At 37.2% G+C, this 19,446-nt stretch overlaps 1 protein-coding gene across 2 annotated transcripts in view; it reads right to left on the reverse strand.

Moving 5' to 3' along the window:
* Positions 1–1,112: 1,112 nt before the first annotated feature.
* Positions 1,113–19,446, reverse strand: part of UBE2Q2 (ubiquitin-conjugating enzyme E2Q family member 2) — a 57,483-nt gene continuing 39,149 nt past the window's right edge. For both annotated transcript variants that reach the window (XM_012651903.1, XM_012651902.1), the window contains 4 exons: positions 12,493–12,541; positions 11,943–12,038; positions 5,788–5,854; positions 1,113–2,744 (listed from right to left, as the gene is read on the reverse strand). In XM_012651903.1, coding sequence (XP_012507357.1) covers positions 2,713–2,744; positions 5,788–5,854; positions 11,943–12,038; positions 12,493–12,541 — 244 coding nt within the window. In that variant the 3' untranslated portion in view covers positions 1,113–2,712. The remainder of the gene's footprint in view (positions 2,745–5,787; positions 5,855–11,942; positions 12,039–12,492; positions 12,542–19,446) is intronic.

Here is a 19,446-nt window from a genome sequence, read left to right on the forward strand (position 1 = left end):
AGAGAATGAGTGAAAATGGGAAATGTTTTAGTATTACAAAAAAATAGTTTTGACCATACAAACCTCCTGAAAGGGTCCCAGGGTTCCCCAAATCATGCTTTGAGAACCATTTGTCCAAACTAATCAGGATGTTTCATTCTTTTCACCAGCCACTGGCCTAGAAGTGGGCACAGGCCCCTGTTCTAACTAAGGAATAGCAAGAGGCAGTGTGCTTGGGGTAGGGCTTCCAAAGATTTCCTCACCTCCCAAGGAGACACTAGAAGAGAGGGCCATTACCTACCTCTGCCTCTGGACCAAGTAAGGTGGCTGACATCCAAACATATCGTTCAGTCAAATGATGAAAACGTGGAAAAATCTCAGAAGCAGCAAAGCCCAGGTGTACTGTGCCTGGAGTTGTCCTACCCTCTGTATTTCTCGTCTATGAGATAACCTGACAACTGCGTGCAAGGAGGCTTTGGGGATGCTAAGAGGGAGCAGATTTTTGTAACCAGGGAATTAGGGACAGCCGTAAATAAAGTAGCTCTTGAATTTATATTAAAGAATGAGTATGGGGCCGGGCGCGGTGGCTCACACCTGTAATCCTAACACTCTGGGAGGCCGAGACGGGTGGATTGTTTGAGCTCAGGAGTTCGAAACCAGCCTGAGCAAGAGCGAGACCCCGTCTCTACTAAAAATAGAAAGAAACTAATTGAACAACTAAAAATATATAGAAAAAATTAGCCGGGCATGGTGGCGCATGCCTGTAGTCCCAGCTACTCTGGAGGCTGAGGCAGGAGGATCGCTTGAGCCCAGGACTTTGAGGTTGCTGTGAGCTAGGATGATGCCACGGCACTCTAGTCCGGACAACACAGTGAGACTCTGTCTCAAAAAAAAAAAAAAAAAAAAAGAATGAGTATGGAAGAGGAAAAAGGCTGAGGAAAAGCTGAGTATATCAAGTGTGTACACACCATTTCAAGGTTCTCTCACTTTCTCTTATTAAATAAATCTGCCTCTCTTCCTCTCAAGCCTCCCCTTACCCAATCCCTCCTTAAATATCCTATTCTGAGAAACTCAATAGAGCCTACAGACACGTGAAGCAGAGTATTTCTTATGAGGGAAAAGTGACAAAATAATTTTTAAATGGTTCTTTATTCATAAACTTGATGCAAGTTTACAAAATTTACTGTACATTGCCAAATAAAATCTGCAATGAAAAATAGAATCCAAAAAAAAAAAAAGCATGCCAACTGTGCAGCTGTCGATCTGCTAGCCATCAGGATATGAAAGAATTCAATAATGTATTCAAGATTTAGCCTTAGGTTTAAGGAACTTTAACGCTTTAAAGAATTCCGCCTTGTCACTTGTTATCTGAGTACTGGCAATCAGAACTTTATATAAATGTAACCAAGTGAACAAGAATACTAGAAAGTCTTTATCTATTTCCCTCTTAACCAAAACAGAATCAAAAGAAATTAAACACACGCAATAATGGAGAAGTGCCCAGTCTCTTAGATACAGTTTACAAAGTTAAAAACTGAATCTTAAACCAAATCCATAAGAAACACTTTTGAACTTTGTAACTGGTTTATGCAGAAAAGTGTGCTTCTGGATTTTTTTTTAAAAGTGCTTAATAACTACAATTTACTTTTAAATCAAAACTTGGGTGCATAAAAAAATTGATTACCAACCACATAGGACTGATTCAGGTAAGGGAGTAAAATGGAGAATACCTTGATTTGAGTCAGGTTTTATAAAAGAATTAACATATGTAGAGTTCCTATTAGTCTTTCAACGTAAAAGCCATTGTTATGACTACAGCAAAAATTTTAAGAGTCTCCAAATCAGGTATCTCTTTGTACTTAACTGTGCAGCTTTTGCTCAAAGAGTCTTTGTGCCAATCACTTTATAAGTTTATTAGTTTACAAATGATTGCAACATCCCGTTAATAAAATGGAAACGTAAAAGGACTTAGTATTTTAAATAACTTCGAGTTCTATACTGTGGTTTTTCTTCATAGGAAATACTGAACCAACAAGAAGCAGATTCAGCCCAGCAAGACTTTTATGCCCCAGTAGAAATTACTACTTACAAGCCTTGATTGGCATAGCCTTGCTTTGCTTTGCCCAAAAGCACAATACAACTCAATTAAGAGTGCATCTTCAGGAAATAGTTCCTATCTTCACATAGCCATAAAAAAAGTTTTTAACAATTTAATGAGTAGGTTTCCTGATATTATTTTGGCAATATCATAAAATGGTTTTAGACCTCAAAGAGCTACTGTGATTTAGAAGACCTGAAATTTTCTAAACCAACATTGAACAGAAATTCAACTTTTATTGGCTCTAAACAGAACAATATCTTGCAAATCCTCACAACCTGTGGGTTCGATATAGGAAAATTACCCTTAAGTTACACCTTCAGTAACCTGATGCTGACTCGTCTGCTTAAAAGATTTCACTTTTCAAGAAAAAGAGATGATACGGAGTGATCAGAATGTGTATTTATCAGGAAAAATACAGTAAAGGCCCCACTGCTCAGTCCAAGATACCTAAAATGAGCAAAATGAAAAGGCTGTAACTTATACTGGATGTCAGTTGACAGATTATCCACTAAAATATCTATTAGCTAACGTCTTCGGTACTGCTGTTATAGGGGCACTCAAAGCTTGTGTCTGCATGTTGGAAAGATTTCCTTTAAAGCAACATTGGTCCAAACGTATGACAGTCAACATATTTAGCCATCTTCCTTTGGAGGGGTGTACCAGCCTGAAACAGAACACAAAAAAGTAAATAAATAAATAAGTTAAAATAATTCCTAAAACAACTAGGAGAACTGGCACTTATTAAGGTTAACTATAGTCTCTAGTCATAATTTTGGTGTTTAAATCTACTGTAAAAATTACACTTATTCTTGGGTCAGGAACACTGTATTTTGATATGCTCACTATAGAAAGTTATTTTCTATGAATAAATTGTACTTGCATTTTCAACACAAGAGCTTTATATTAATGGAATTCCTAACTAAATATAAGTGTGGAATATTAGACTACATGATAGATTTTATTCCATTTCAATTCTGTACTTAAAAGCAAACTTCACTGAAAATAACTATTCCCAAACAAAATTCTGGCATTTTAGAATGAACTTGGATTGTCATCAGCACAATGATGTCATTTCACCAATGAGAAAGCCACCGAAGCAGGTGCAGTGACTAAATGACTAAGATCAGAGTTAGCAGCAGAAGCCAAACTAGACTCACCTCAATTTACTGTACGACATGGTGACTATAGTTAACGATATATCGTATTCTTGAAAGATGCTGAGAGAGTGGATGTGAGTCTCTCATCACAAAAATAACTATGTGAGGCTGGGCGTGGTGGCTCACGCCTGTAATCCTAGCACTCTGGGAGGCCGAGGCGGGTGGATCGCTAAAGGTGAGGAGTTCGAGACCAGCCTGAGCAAGAGCGAGACCCCGTCTCTACTAAAAATAGAAAGAAATTATCTGGACAACTAAAAATATATATATAGAAAAAATTAGCCGGGCATGGTGGTGCATGTCTGTAGTCCCAGCTACTCGGGAGGCTGAGGCAGTAGGATCGCTTGAGCCCAGGAGTTTGAGGTTGCTGTGAGCTAGGCTGACGCCACAGCACTCACTCTAGCCCGGGCAACAGAGTGAGACTCTGTCTCAAAAAAAAAAAAAAAAAAATAACTATGTGAAGTGACGCATATATTAGCTAGATTTAACTATAAAGTATATATACTTCAAAACATCCATGTTGTACACAATAAATACAATTTTATCTGTTAATTTTTTAAATATAAGATTTAAAAATTAAGAAGACCTAGAATCCATCTCTTCTGATTCTGAATCTATTGCTCTTTCACCATGGCTAAGCTTATACACTCCCAAATACATAATTTTCTGTAAACATTTTTGAATGCGGTTATAATGTTTGCTTTAAGAAAAAAATAAAAGAGAGATAAGAAAAAATGTGACTGTTTCCCAGACTCCACCAAAATCTAAGCTCTCTAAGGAAAGGCAAATTAGATTAAGTACGTTTTGGTACAAAACTGACATTGGAACAGTATGTCTATGCTATATTTGCAGAGCATACATATGGTTATGAAGTAGCATACAGGTTTCTTTGGATCTACTTATTCAGTGTGCCAGCAATGATTATGAAAACCTGGCCTTGTCCTCAAATTTTATCATTTCTCTTTTTGGCTTGAAAATTTTGTTTTGAATCCTATTTCCAGAAGTAAGCTATCACTGAACAAATGACAAGCTTGCTTTGTCATTAAAATGAAAGAGAACACAAAACACAAATCTTAGGTCACAAACTACCACATTTCTAGCAAAGTAAAGAACACTTTACGGGCTCTGGCGTGCACCTGTAGTCCTGCTACTCCAGAGGCTGAGGAAGAAGGATCACTTGAGCCCAGGAGTTGGAAGCTGCAGTGAGCTATGATCACACCTGTGAATAGCCACCGTACTCCAGCCTGGGCAACATAGCAAGACTCTGTCTCTCTCAAAGTTTTTGAAAAAACACCTCACTGTTAATACTCTCCTTAAAGAAAATCACTTCCTAGTATTTACTTTGCACAGAAAGGCAGTTTCACTACCACTGTTACAATGAATACCTTATTATCGGCACTTAGTTAAGTGCTATACATACACACTACTCTTTTTTTTGTTTTGTTTTGAGACAGAGTCTCACTCTGTTGCCCTGGCTAGAGTGAGTGCCGTGGCGTCATCCTAGCTCACAGCAACCTCAAACTCCTGGGCTCAAGCGATCCTCCTGCCTCAGCCTTCCAAGTAGCTGGGACTACAGGCATGCGCCACCATGCCCAGCTAATTTTTTCAATATATTTTTAGTTGCCCAAGTAATTTCTTTCTATTTTTTTAGTAGAGACGGGGTCTCGCTCTTGCTCAGGCTGGTCTCGAACTCCTGAGCTCAAACAATCCGCCCACCTCGGCCTCCCAGAGTGCTAGGATTACAGGCGTGAGCACTGCGCCTGGCCCCACACTACTCTTTTTGTTCACAAGTTTGGCAAGACACACATTATGTCAATTTTAGAGATGAGGAAACTGAGGCTAGAAGAGATAAGGAGACTTGACCAGGACCATAGACCCAGTGAGTGACAAAACTGGCACTTGAAAATAGGTATTCCAATTCCAAATGTAGTTGGTTTTTTAAAATCTTACTGTTAGAGACAAAAAAAAAAAAAAAAACACAAAACGTGTATTATAAATAAAGCAAAATTTAAGGGCCAATAAAGGTTATGAAAGATATTTTAGGATTTAATTTTTTTATTAATTTACTACTCATACTATTCAAGTGTATGCTGAAATTAGAAGTCATCTTACTTGAATAGATAAACGTATAAGATTGTCCAAAGCATTAAATATAGTCTGAAGATGTTTCAGAAAAAGCTGGTCATGATCCTGATTACATCTACTCAGTTACAACAAGAACTCCACCTATAAACAGTGGCCTTTGACTCATTTCCTACCCTAATACCATAGATTTCAAGCGAGTACAGGGAGTCATCCATTCATCTACTTAAAAATCCTGACAGACTCAGAGGTTCCCAGGCCGAGTGTTTGAGATACAAAGATTGAGAATGAAGCACAGCGACATTAAAGGTTCACTGAAAGATTCTGAATGCAGCACAAGTTACATTTTTTTCACTATGGTAACAGTACTTTAAGAAATTAAAGCAAAAACAGAAAAACAAAACAGGATAATATCAATATATTATGTAAAACTTCATAAATGCCAATACATACTTATTGAATTAAACATACCATTTTTCTCATGTATCTGTACAATGGAATTATAGGATTGTTGAGCTCTTGCTAGATTATATTGATTCTGAAAGAGAAGTATACATTTTAAATCAAAACTAACTAGATGAAAGTCATAATAAATGTATGAGTGCATCAATGCTGTGCTTAAAAGAACACAGGAAATGGAATTATATTTTCATTTCAAAAACAATTTTAATTTAAACTCTCATTTCTCAATTTCATTATTCTTTACAATTTTTTAAGAATAATAAAAACAAAATTATACTCCAATAAAAATTTACAAGCTTCACAGTTCATTTTTGTAAGTCTTCCTACCATTGGACAAGCACAAGGCTTTTTAGTTCTAGTGTTCCTCTCCACACTGATGAATGAAGTTAAAGGATGCTATTTGGACATGAGTTAAACTCAGACTCTCTTCCTCATAACTTCTATCCAAATTTATATACATATAAAACTTTCAGATAAGAAAATATTAAGCTTCAAGGTCAACACATATGAATGACAATTTGAGGTAGAAATCTAAAGAATGCCTATAACTGGCTCCAAGCCATTACTAAAGGAGTCCTCTTTTGGTAAAAATACAGAATCTTTTCTAAGGAGCCAAATCTAGGATCAATTTTGTCACTGTAAGTACAACTGACCTACATCTTAACTTCCAGTCAAGATATTAATATCATGAGTATTCACCATAGTGGTACATACCTATCTAATATATTGTCATAGAATTTTTTTTGAGTAATAAATTCACACAGTACAAGAATCGAAAATGTATAAAAAAAATTCTAAGTGAAAATTCTCCTTCCTCCCTGACCCCCAACCACCCAGTTCCCCCAATTCATCCACCTTCCTCTACTCAAGTTTATCACTATTACTAGTTTTTTGTATGTCCTTCTTTAAGATTATGCAAGAAAACTCACGTATGGCCCATTGTTATTAGCCATTGTCCTCTGCTTTCCCCCAACAAACGGTTGCATGGTACAGACACTGTCTGCCTCTTTTCTCACTTATCATACCTTGGAGCTTGTTCCGTATCAGTATATGGAAAGCTTTACCTCTCTCTCTTTTTACAGTGAAAAATTTCTATTGTATGGATACTGAAAGTCAGTACTGGTGGACATTTAGGTTGTTCTAAGTATTTTACAATGAGCAACTCTGTACACATATTTGCACAGTACTAGTAAAAATGTCCCAGAGTGGAGTTGCTCGGTCAAAAGACTTATATGCCTTTGTAATTTTGAGATATTGCTAAACTGCCCTCTATAGGACCATATAAATGTGCTTTCCCATTAGCCAACCATGAAAATACCTGGATACTGCCTGACCTACAGTGTTTCATCAAACCTTCGTGATTTCTGACAACATACGAGGTGAAAGACGGACTCTGTACTTTTGATCTGCATTTCTGTTACTCAGTGGGGCTGAGCATGTCTCCGTCTGTTCACAAGCCATTTCTTTATTAGACTTTTTATATTCTCTTCCCATTTTTCTACAGGATAGTCTTTTTTAATTTCTAAGAGACCCTTAAAGTACCAAAGCCCTGACATAACACACCTAACAAATTAAAACATATAAAACATGCAGTACTATTTTCTCAAAGTTAATGAAAACTAGTGTTTTTCAGTCTGTATTTTCACAATAAGGACAAAAATGAAAGACATGGAAACAGACCGTACGTACCAAAGCACACACGCTGGAACTGCCAGTGACTGTAAAGCAGTCCCGGCCCACCTGCTGCCCACCCACCCAGGCACAGAAGAGGCAGCCACAGCCTCCCCACTCCCCACAGAGAGGTGTTCAGGCTGGTTAACGGGACCAACGGGGACGTTCTGCAGAGGCGTTACTGTGCCGCGGAGTTAGCCCTTTCTATTTTCTAACTCACTGATTTCTGCATATGTCTTTGTTTCTCCATTCTGTTTTCCTTCAGGTTACTTGATTGTCCTTTCTGAGTTAGAGGCTTGATTCATTTTAATTCTTTTTTTATAAGGATTTTAAGGCTGTGAATATTCCTCTGAGCTCTCCTTTAGCTTATGATAAGTAATGACTGCATTACTGCTAATCTCTAAATCGTCTGCAGTTTTAATTTCAAATTCCCATTTGACTTAAGGGCTATTGGAGTGAATTTTAAAATTCCACAAAGAAACATCTGTTTTCCAGTTTTGTTATAACTTACAGTTTTATTTAATCAGAATCAGAGAATGACATCTGTCCTTTTTCTACTTTTCAGAATTTGAGGTTTTCTTTATGGAACAGGATTAGCTTCATGAATATTTCAAATAGAGAGGGAAAGGGAGGATATTCAATACAGAGACAGAGGGAGAGAAAGAGTGAAGAATAGATAGAATTTTAGTATTTTAATTATGATTCAATTCCAACTATTTTTAAATTTTCATTTGATTTTTTAGCCAATATTTCGAAGTATGTTTAATTTCCAAATTCATGTAGGTTTTCATTAGTGACTGCATTACTGCCTTCTAACCTTAACTGTATCGTATTTAAATTATTATTATTTACATGGTACCAATTATTTTTAAATCTTCTGACTTGCTTCATGGATTAATATATGAAGAATTTTTCCCCTATATTCCATATATGCTTGAGAAGGACATATAATATCTAATTACTGGGTATAGAGTTCTATGTTTATCCATTAGACCATTCCTGTTAATTGATTACTCAAATCTGTATTTTGACATTCTGTTTAACTTACCATAAGCAGGGTATGTTGAAATCTCCAACTATGGTGGTAGACTTGTCAATTTCTCCCTGTGATTTTAGCAGGTTTTTCTCTGTATTTCGACACTATTTTGATAGGTACATGAAGTACAAAAATTGCTACAATCTCCTAGTTAGCTGAGACTTTTGTCATTTAGCTCACTAATGCTTTCTGTTCCAAGATCCTACTTTGTTTAATAGATACTAGAGCTACATCACCCTGTTTTTGATTAATGTATGCATATCCTTATCACCCTTGCCCCTATATTAAAAAAAAAAGACTTTAAATCTTTTTGTATCCTATTTTAAAGGATACAAAAATAGCTAGCTCCTTAAAAATAGCTGGATTTTGTTTTGTTAATTCAACTTAACTGGTAACTTTAGTTCATTTACCTTTGCTATGACTGATGTATGTGAATTTGCTTCTGTCACCTTTATAACTTCTATTTCTCTCACTTTTTAATATAATGTTAGTATTTCCTCCTGGGATTCCACTAAGCCATATCTTATACCTCACTCATCTCTTTCAACGTGTGCCATATTATCTATCCCATGTGTCTCTGTCCAACATTCTGAATTACTTCTTTGGAGATATCATCTAATCAATTTTCTCTTCTGATAGATAATCCATCTCTTGAGTTTCTCATTTCAACAACTGTATTATTTCTATTAGTTCTATTTAATTGTTTTCCAGATCTTTCTCATAATTCCTGGTGGTCTTATTGCTTGTCCAATTTTATGAATTCCATCTTTTTCTTTATATTAGATATCACACATAACTATTTTCTCACAATTCTAATATCTGATGCCTCTGTTCTGTATCTGAAAATTCCAAAACCCATAAAGTCTTTGGGAATACATGTCTATTGTTCATCATTTCTGCCAATTCTCCTATATGTTGGGTTGCCTACTTGCTATGATCTTTGACTGAATTCATATTTGCTTAACTTCACTCTTTGGGAATCCTGCAGGCTTAAATAAGAGATGCTTTCCTCCCAGAAAGTATCTGTCGGCCGGGCGCGGTGGCTCACGCCTGTAATCCTAGCACTCTGGGAGGCCGAGGTGGGCGGATTGTTTGAGCTCAGGAGTTCGAAACCAGCCTGAGCAAGAGCGAGACCCCGTCTCTACTAAAATTAGAAAGAAATTAATTAGACAACTAAAAATATATAGAAAAAATTAGCCGGGCATGGTGGCATGTGCCTGTAGTCCCAGCTACTCGGGAGGCTGAGGCAGGAGGATCGCTTGAGCCCAGGAGTCTGAGGTTGTTGTGAGCTAGGATGACGCCATGGCACTCTAGCCCGGGCAACACAGTGAGACTCTGTCTCAAAAAAAAAAGAAAGTATCTGTGTCTGCTTCTGATGACAGCTGTGGATATAATTAACATGAGACCGTTTTAGCCCCCCGGAGAATCTCGGGGTTATGCAAGGTTCTCAGATTTGGCTCTGCAAGCTTGCTACTTTACAAAGAGAAGACTAGACTGCTTAGTGTAGGTAGCCACTCGCTCCCCACTGCCTTGCAAAGAACAAAACAGATCTCTCTCACCTGAATGTGATCACTAACTAGGGGATTTTGTAGTTGAATCACTGGAGGTCTGTGGGCAGTGGGGAAAGATAAGTGCCCTCCTGACTAGAGAAATAGGGCTGTGTGCTCCAAGATTTCACTGTAACTCAACTACCATTCCCTCCATAATAGTGAATGGAAGCACTATCTTGCCTTTAAACCCCAAATTCCTGCTAGAAGTCATGATAACAGACCTCTGCTTTGGAAGGCTTTCTCACTACCATGTCCTAGAGTGGATATTACACCCTGTGTTTCATGTTAACTGAACAGAAAACCAGCCTGACCAACATCCTTCTGTCTCATGGCTGGCTCTCAGCTCCTGCTGGCTAAGCCTAGGCGAGCCAGACTGGTCCCAATTCTTGCTCTGCTACCCATGACCTTAGGATAAGTTACCTAACCTCTGTGTGCTTCAGTTTCCTCATCTACAAAATGAGGACAATAGCAGCACTGATCTTTTAGGTTATTAAGAGGGTTGAAAGAGTTAACGTAGGTAAAAAGTTCAGACTAGAGCCTAGCACATAAAGCTCACTAGGAATTAAATATTATAACATGATCTCAATTTTGCAAAACTTCAAAGTATGTATAATTTTTTACTTATTAGGCTATACATACCAATAGTAATAAATTAAAAACTGTACATAGAGATTTTTATAGTATTCAGAGATGATATTTTCTATTTCCATGGTTTCAGTTGTGATTTCTCCTTTTTCATTCCTGATTGAGCTTAATAGAGTCCTTTCTTTTCTGCTTTTGGTTAATTCAGCAAGAGGCCTGTCAATTTTGTTTATCTTTTCAAAGAACCAACTTTTTGTTTCATTAATCTTCCGTACAGTTCTTTTATTATCGATTTCATTTAGTTCTGCTCTGATCCCGGTTATTTCTTTTCTTCTGCTGGATCTGGGATTGGTTTGCTCATCCTTTTCCAATTCCTTGAGACAATTAATTAGATTATTGATTTGTGATCTTTCTGTCTTCTGGTTGTAGGCATTTATGGCTATGAATTTTCCTCTCAGGACTGCTTTAGCTGTATCCCAGATTTTGATAACTTGTATCCCCCCCTTTATCATTTAGTTCAAAGAATCTTTTGATTTCCATCTTAATTTCCTCCTTGACATGACTATCATTCAGCAGTGTGTTGTTTAGTTTCCATGACTTTGTGTAGACATGAATGTTTCTGTTGATTTCTAATTTTATTCCACTGTGGTCTGAGAAGATGCATGGTATCATTTCTATTTTTTCAAATTTGTTGAGACATCCTTTGTGACCTAGGATGTGATCAATCTTAGAGAATGGTTCTTGAGCTGATGAGAAGAACATATATTGAGTGGTTTTTGGGTAGAATGTTCTGTCAATGTCTGTCAGGCCCATTTGGTCTAGAGTTCTGTTTAAGTCCATTGTTTATTTGTTTATTTTCTGTTAGGAGGATCTGTCCTGTTCTGTCAGAGGGGTGTTGAAAGTCCCCGGCTATTACAGTGCTGCTGTTTATCATTTCGTTTAGATCACATAGGATTTGCTTTATGAATCTGGGAGCACCTGTGTTAGGTATGTAAATATTTAGAATTGTTATGTCTCTTGTTGAATTGTTCCCTTTACCATTATATAATGACCATCTTTGTCTTTCTTTACTTTTGTTGATTTGAAGTCTATGTCATCTGATATGAGAACTGCTACATGTTTATAATAAATCTAAGACAAACAGATACTAAATAATTAAGTGATTATCAATGAGTATCTTCAATTTTCTTATGTTTTCTATAGATCACTTCTGTAACAAGAACCAAATGAAAATGAAATTAATTGTCTCAAGAAGAATTAAGTCAACACAGAAAGAAGCCTCACAAAGTAACATATAGTTTATGTAAAGTTCTTAATAAAATTACCTTATTTGCTCCAAACTGTACTCTGGCTTTGCCTTTGACTAAGGTGGCATTTATCTGCATGATGACGGACTCTATTGAGTAGGCACTGCTCCAGCCCTACAGGAAGAAGAAAATACATCTTGATAAAACACAGTAGTATTCCCCATTTCCACTTGGGAAAGCCTAAAGAAATGGCATATAACAACTCAACAATAGCAAATTGATTTTAAGAAGTTTGTAGTCAAGGGAACAAAGTAAAATTGGACCATTTCCAGAATCTCACAAAAAATTTAAAAAAAATTTAAAAAACTACATTCTAAGGGCCTAACATGAGCAAATTAAACCTTAAATAAACATCACTCTTAATGTCTACCCTAGCATAGATTCAGCACTAAGTACAATGTCATTTTATTGGTTTACCTTAAACAGCTTTTTCTTAAAAGTAGATGTAAAAAAACACTAAATTTTTTAAAAGTGGGAGCTATTACATAAGAACTTTCTACTTAGAATATAACTGCATAATCAAAGTATTATTGAGGCTGACAATTGAGTACCATAAGAAAATAGTTACCTGTTTTGTGAGAAGTTCCATACATAATGCTCCTCCACCCAACACGTACCTTAAAAAGAAAAAAGGAATCATACAAAATTCTCTTGATCTCAATATTCCTTCTCAAACAATTTTTAAAGTACCATTGCTTAGAAAGTATGTGTACAAGCAAAGATTAGAACATGCAAAAATGAAAACAGCTGTTAGGGAGACAGGACTATGAGTAAAAGTTTTAATATCATTGCTGTAAATCTAGTCAATTCTTAAAACAATAATGGTTCTTAGAACAGAATACTTTTAGACTTCTATGATACCAGAAACTAATAACTTAGCCCTAAATATTCCAAAGAATGGGAAAGAAGAACCAGTTTGCTTAAATGGCATTCAAATGTTGTTCTTTGCATCTTAAACTTTCTCTACTATGATGTTATACAGCCAAGAGTTTTTCCTCCAACAATGGCACCAACCTTACCCTATCCATAATAATGAACATCAGGATGTATTTTATGGTTTAAGTTTTCATCCACTCTGTTGTCAAAATCAAATGGTTCTGACCATGAAGCCTCTCTCAGGGACTCAATTCTCTTTGCAGGCCGGAGGACTGCTCTCTGAACCAAAGACAACTCCTATGGATTGCTCAGATGTCCCTTTAGGAAATCATTATTTAGATCAAGATTCTTCAGCCTTTTAACCCCTTCTCAAAAAAATAATTTCATTCCTCCCTTAATGTTACTTGAAACTTCAAATACATTAAATAAAATCAAGGGAATGGACCAGGCACGGTGGCTCACGCCGGTAATCCTAACACTCTGGGAAGCCGAGGCAGGTGGATCGCTCAAGGTCAGGAGTTCGAGACCAGCCTGAACAAGAGCGAGACCCCGTCTCTACTAAAAAACAGAAAGAAATGATCTGGACAACTAAAAAAAATATATATATATACAAAAAATTAGCTGAGCACAGTGGCACGTGCCTGTAGTCCCAGCTACTCGGGAGGCTGAGGCAGAAGGATCGCTTGAGCCCAGGAATTTGAGGCTGATGCCACGGCACTCTAGCCCAGGCGACAGAGCCAGACTCTGTCTCAAGAAAAAAAAAAAAATCAAGGGAATGATAATTTTATTAGAAAAACTGTGGTAATTTTGAAAACATTCAAAAGCTACGACCACCGATCAGGTAGGTCTACATGAACGGAGTCCACTACCAACTGACGTGTCCCCTGGAGCTTTGCTCTGCCCATGCCATTCCCTTACCAGAGATTCCCTCTGCTTCCTTCCAAATGACGTATTTCCCCCCACAAAACCTGCCAAGACCATTCTAGCCTGTGAATCTTCCATTCCACTAACCAAATGCATCCTCGTGTTGACTAAACCAAATTACTTTGCAGTGAAGTAAGGAATCTAAAAACTTCTACTGTAGAACATTAACAATAGTAATTGTTATAGTGAAATTATTCAATGATGAAAAGATTACTCTTCAACTCCCCCATCCTGGAGAATTCAAGCAAGTATCTCTCTTACTTGCTTTGCCCAAACCCTGTGACCTTTCAAAGTGAAAGTTTAATAGTAGGGAAAGAAAACCTAAAAGAAAAACACCCCCCAAAATTTAATTTGGGTGAAGAATCATGGGATACTCTTGTATTCCTGAAACAAATCTATCTCCAATTTTGTGAATCTCCCACTGGGCTAAAAGAATATCTTATACATAATGAGCACCTGCTGATTTAACAGAATTAGAAGATATAGGTTCTCATTTAGATTTTGATTCCACAACTGCTCAAAGTCTAGTAACCTGTTAGCAAGTTAACACCATACTTGTTCTATACATTCTGGAAAAGTTAAAGGTAGATATGGACTTGTTTTAGGAAAAGGAAGTATCCAGTACACACTAAGTTACCCATTATCCAACTACCACTGTTCCTTTAAGTACCCCACTCTTCCTATGGAGGAGGAAAGAGTCTCACTGGGTGGGAGGAAAGGAAATTTTTGCATTTCCAAGTCAAAAGAAAGTGCATTTGTACAAGCACATGATACCTACACAAATGTTTGTTGGATGTCTAAACACAAGACAGAAGTAGTTCTAGTACCTACATAAAAAGTGAGATAAGTAAACATTTCCTTAATATACACTATCAACAGCATTTACACCTAAAAGAAGTGGGTGATTCTATTTCTGTATTGAATTATTCATTTTATCAATACGTGTTCCAAACTCTTATTGCTCTTTGCCTCCAAAGAGTTCCTTAGATAGTTTACGGACACTAGGCAAAAAAAAAAAAAAAATTAATAATCTAAGAGTCATCGAAGAATAATGTGCCACATACATGAACATAGTCATACTTTAACTTAAAAAATTTCAGTTGCCAAAGTTGTGTAGCAAGTGCTATCCTAAGCTCGGCCTCTTTAAGCATTCAGTTTATAATTATTATAAAAGATGTCAGCCACAAAGGCTACATTTTATATGATTCTATTTAAAGGACAGGCAAATCTAGAAAGACAGAGAGTAGATCAGTGGCTGCCAGGATCAGTGGTGGGAGAGACGGAGATGGGGAGTGACTGCTAGCGGGCATGGGGCTTCTTTCTGAAATTAGGTAGTGATAATGGTTGCATGACTCTAAATATACTAAAAACCACTGGATTGTACACTTTAAAAAGGGTGAGTTTTGTCATATTAATACATGAATCATATCACAATAAAGCCGTTACTTTAAAAAAATTTGCCTATGTCAAGAAATAAATAGGGTAGTGGCTACAAGACATGGTATAAAAAAAATATGCAAAAAGTGTTTGATAATCTACCCAGAATCACACAATGCTTAAACTTTACCTTAATTCTGAGATTGCAAGCTCTGAATTTTATCAGTATTTTACATTTTTTAGCTCTCCATTTTTCAGTTTTTATTAATAGATCAGCCAATAATTCTTCTACCTCACTTAACAGCTGACTACGAAGACCGAATCACTGATTCTGCCTCAATTGAGCTTTTAACTCCTCCTCCTGTTCCCGTTACTACCGCACCAATTCACGCTGCCGCCCTTCACTCAAAACAGCAGCGCAGGCTCTCAGCTGATGGCACGTCCTGGGCTTCGTGAGCAGTTTGTCTTGTAGTCTATTCTACTGTCACCAGATTTATCTTCCTAAAACATTTTCTTCACTGTTGTTCCCTCGTTCCTGCACCAGTTGTGGAAAGATGAATTCAATACCCAGGGATAATAGTTTGTTTACAAGAAAAAACGAAGATGTGTCACCAGTCCCACGGTGCTATGTCAGTACAAGACATGTCGGCACTGTTCCTTACAGCTCTTCTGTATGAATCCTGCCCACCTTGTGCTGGAGCTCAAACTGCTCTGGCATACTCTGCATATATCATACTCTTTCCTAGACATGTGATTGTGTTTACTTTTTACCAGTCTAAATACTTTTCCTTCAACCTCCACCAGCTGACCAACCCCATTCACATTTCCAGGCCCCGCTGAGATCCCACCTACCTCGTGGGGTCTTTCCAGGTCACGACGGCCAGAGCAACCCCTTGCTCCTCTAAACCTCAGAGAACTGAAATCCATACCTAACATCTGACATTCAGTGGAGTACTTCTGAGTGCTTTTAACCCCCTTTTATATAGCTGGCATTTGGTATAATGGAAAACATATTCAGGGGTCAGAAGATTCGGACAAATCACAAGCTGACTTATTACTCAGATTTTTCATTTGAATAATAGGGATAATAACCCCACTGTGGCAAAAACAATCAATGAAGAGAAACTATGTAACAGATTTTAAAACTGAAAATGGAATTATTTGTAAGTTCATGTATTTGTCTCTACTACTGGGAAGTAAACTACTTAAAATCACAAACTTAAAATTCCTGGGATGTCTCACAACAAAATGTGAAAAACCTATGCTAGTCAATTTTATAATCAGATTTCAAAATGCTTCAAAGTATTTTTATCCATTTATCTTGAATTTACAGATTTTTTCCAAATCCTTTCCTTGATTATTTTTTTCTTTTGAATAAGATTTAACAAAAAATAACCTTTCCTTTCCCATATTTACGGGAATTTTGAGTAAACATACGATTTTATGAACAAGCACAAAACTGAAGCACCACAGTATGTCTTCTCCCCAATCAGTAAAGGCTTCACAAAAAAGATATTTTAACATAAAACAATGAAAAACACAAGAACTACAACTTGGTGGCTAGTAAAAGGCTGAAAGATGATCATTTTTCACTCCTAGGTTTGTTTTGCACATTTACCTAACATTTCAGCTTTCAAAACTGATCGTGAGGCTTTATGACAAGAGAAGCTTTTATAGCACTTTTACTGCCTAATCCAAAACAGTGTAGGACAGCCTTAAAGGTAACAAAATGAAATTTTATACAATTCTAAACAACTTTGTTTCATGCTCAATTAACCTGTGACTTCCACTCATCTTTGTGATCAACTTTGTAACTGCCTTTCAAAAAGAGACCCCTAAAATAAACCCACATTATGTCAGCTTTTCTTGCCCCCAGCAGAAAACATGTGAGAGTCACTTGGAACTCTGAAGTTTTTTTTTCTTTTTTTAAATTTCAGAATGTTACCGGGATACAAATCTTTTGGTTACACATATTGCCGTTGCATCACCCAAGCCAGAGCTACTAGTTGCCCGTCCCCCAGACAGGAAATTCCGCACTCATTTGTTACGAATTTACCCATCCCCTCCACACCCCTCCCACCTGCCCAGCACTTGATGAATATTACTTCCACGTGAGCACCTAAGTGTTGACCGCTTAGTACCAATTTGACAGTGAGTACATGTGGTGCTTGTTTTTCCGTTCTTGTGATACTTCACTTCGAAGAATGGGCTCCAGCTCCAACCAGAATACTGGAGGTACTGGATCACCATTGTTTTTTGTGGCTGAGTAGAACTTCATGGTGTGTGTGTGTGTGTGTGTGTGTGTACACACCACATTTTATTAATCCATTTATGTATTGATGGCACTTGGGTTGTTTCCACATCTTTGCAATTGTGAACTCTGCTGCCATAAACATTCGAGTGCAGATGCCTTTTTTATAAAATGACTTTTCTTCCTTCGGGTAGACGCCTAGTAGTGGGCTTGCTGGATCTAAATGGCAGTTCTATTTTTAGTTCTTTGAGATATCTCCATATTATTTTCCATAGAGGTTGTACTAATTTGCAGTCCCACCAGCAGTGTAAAAGTGTTCCTATCTCTCCACATCCACGCCAGCATTTGTTGTTTTAAGATTTTTCGAAAAAAGCCATTCTCACTGGAGTTAGGTGATAACTCATTGTGGTTTTGATTTGTATTTCCCTGATGATCAGAGATGTTGAGCACTTTTTTATTATTTATAAAAGCACTTATTTATTATTCTGTCTTCTTTTGAAAAGTTTTGGTTCATGTCCTTTGCCTACTTTTTAATGGGTTGATTTTTTTCTTGTTAATTTTCTTAAGTTCTATATAGATTCTAGTTACCAGCCCTTTATTGGATGTGTAGCATGCAAATATTTTCTCCCATTCTGTAGACTGTCTATTCGCTCTAATAATAGTTTCCTTGGCTGTGCAGAAGCTTTTTAATTTGATCAGGTCCCATTTATTTATTTTTCTGGTTGCTGTGATTGCTTTGGGGTCTTCTTCATAAATTCTTTGCCTTGGTCAATGTCTGTAAGAGTTTTCCCAACATTTTCTTCTAGAATTCTTATGGTTTCATGTCTTAGGTTTCAGTCCGTTATCCATAGTGAGTTGATTTTTGTGAGAGGTGCGGATCCAGTTTCAATCTTCTGCATGTGGCGATCCAATTTTCCCAGCACCATTTATTGAATAGGGATTCTTTTCCCCAGTGTGTATTTTTGTCTGCTTTGTCAAAGATCAGATGACAATATGAGGATAGTTTTATATCTGGGTTCTCAGTCCTTTTCCAAAGGTCTATATCTCTGTTCTTGTGCCAGTAACCAGGCTGTTTTGGTTACTAATAAATTTCTAATAGAATAGCCTTTCCCAAAAAGCAAACCCGAGGACACCATGCTCTTAGATGCTGTGGGGTAAAATATTATGAATTAAGTAAATTTGGGAAAAGCTGTTTAACATCATCTTGGAAAGTCACATTAAAGCTCCAGGAAGTCCTTTGGTAAAGAATTGTTTGAGCCTGGTTTCCCAAAATCCTGCAATCCTTTCAAAACAAGTATCTATTAATCTATCACTGCACTAGTGCTCACAGAACATTCTGGGAGATGTGGCAAAGGATAAGGCTGCAGGTAGCAGGTAAGCAAACCCTCAAGAAGCAGTATTACTGGCCAGGCGCGGCAGCTCACGCTTGTAATCCTAACACTCTGGGAGGCCAAGGCAAGAAGATCCCTTGAGCTCAGGAGTTCGAGGCCAGCCTGAGCAAAAGTGAGACCCCATCTCTACTAAACATAGAGAAATGAGCCAGGCGTCATGGCACATGCCTATAGTCCCAGATACTCGGGAGGCTGAGGCAGGAGGATTGCTCGAGCCCAGGAATTTGAGGTTGCAGTAAGCTACGATGACGCCACTGCACTCTAGCCAGGACGACAGAGCAAGACTCTGTCAAAAGGAAAAGGAAAGAAAAAGAAAAGAAAAGCAATGTTACTTTACTGTGTTGCAGAACTCAAAATGGGCTCAGCACATCCATATGTAACATTAAATTTTTTTTTAAACCATGCTTTTCATTTACCCGAACTTTACAGATAGACACCATGCCCAAGTAATTATTCTGTAGTGTCAGCACTACAGTTAATACTTATTCTGACTATACAGAAACCATTCTTAACAAGATTTGAGTCCAAAAAGCACAGAAATAAGCATGTAAAGCAAACATAACTAAAAACAGTAAGTGCAGGAGCAAACCACTTCTGCAGGAAATTCTTTAAATAGTTGCCCGTATTTTCACCCTAAATGTAATTATTACTATCTCAACTGTAGAAATGACCAAAGGAAGGTCTGCATATTTTTAGATTTAAT

Source organism: Propithecus coquereli, unplaced genomic scaffold (assembly GCF_000956105.1).
Source record: "Propithecus coquereli isolate 6110/MARCELLA unplaced genomic scaffold, Pcoq_1.0 Scaffold372, whole genome shotgun sequence".
NCBI lineage: Eukaryota > Metazoa > Chordata > Mammalia > Primates > Indriidae > Propithecus > Propithecus coquereli.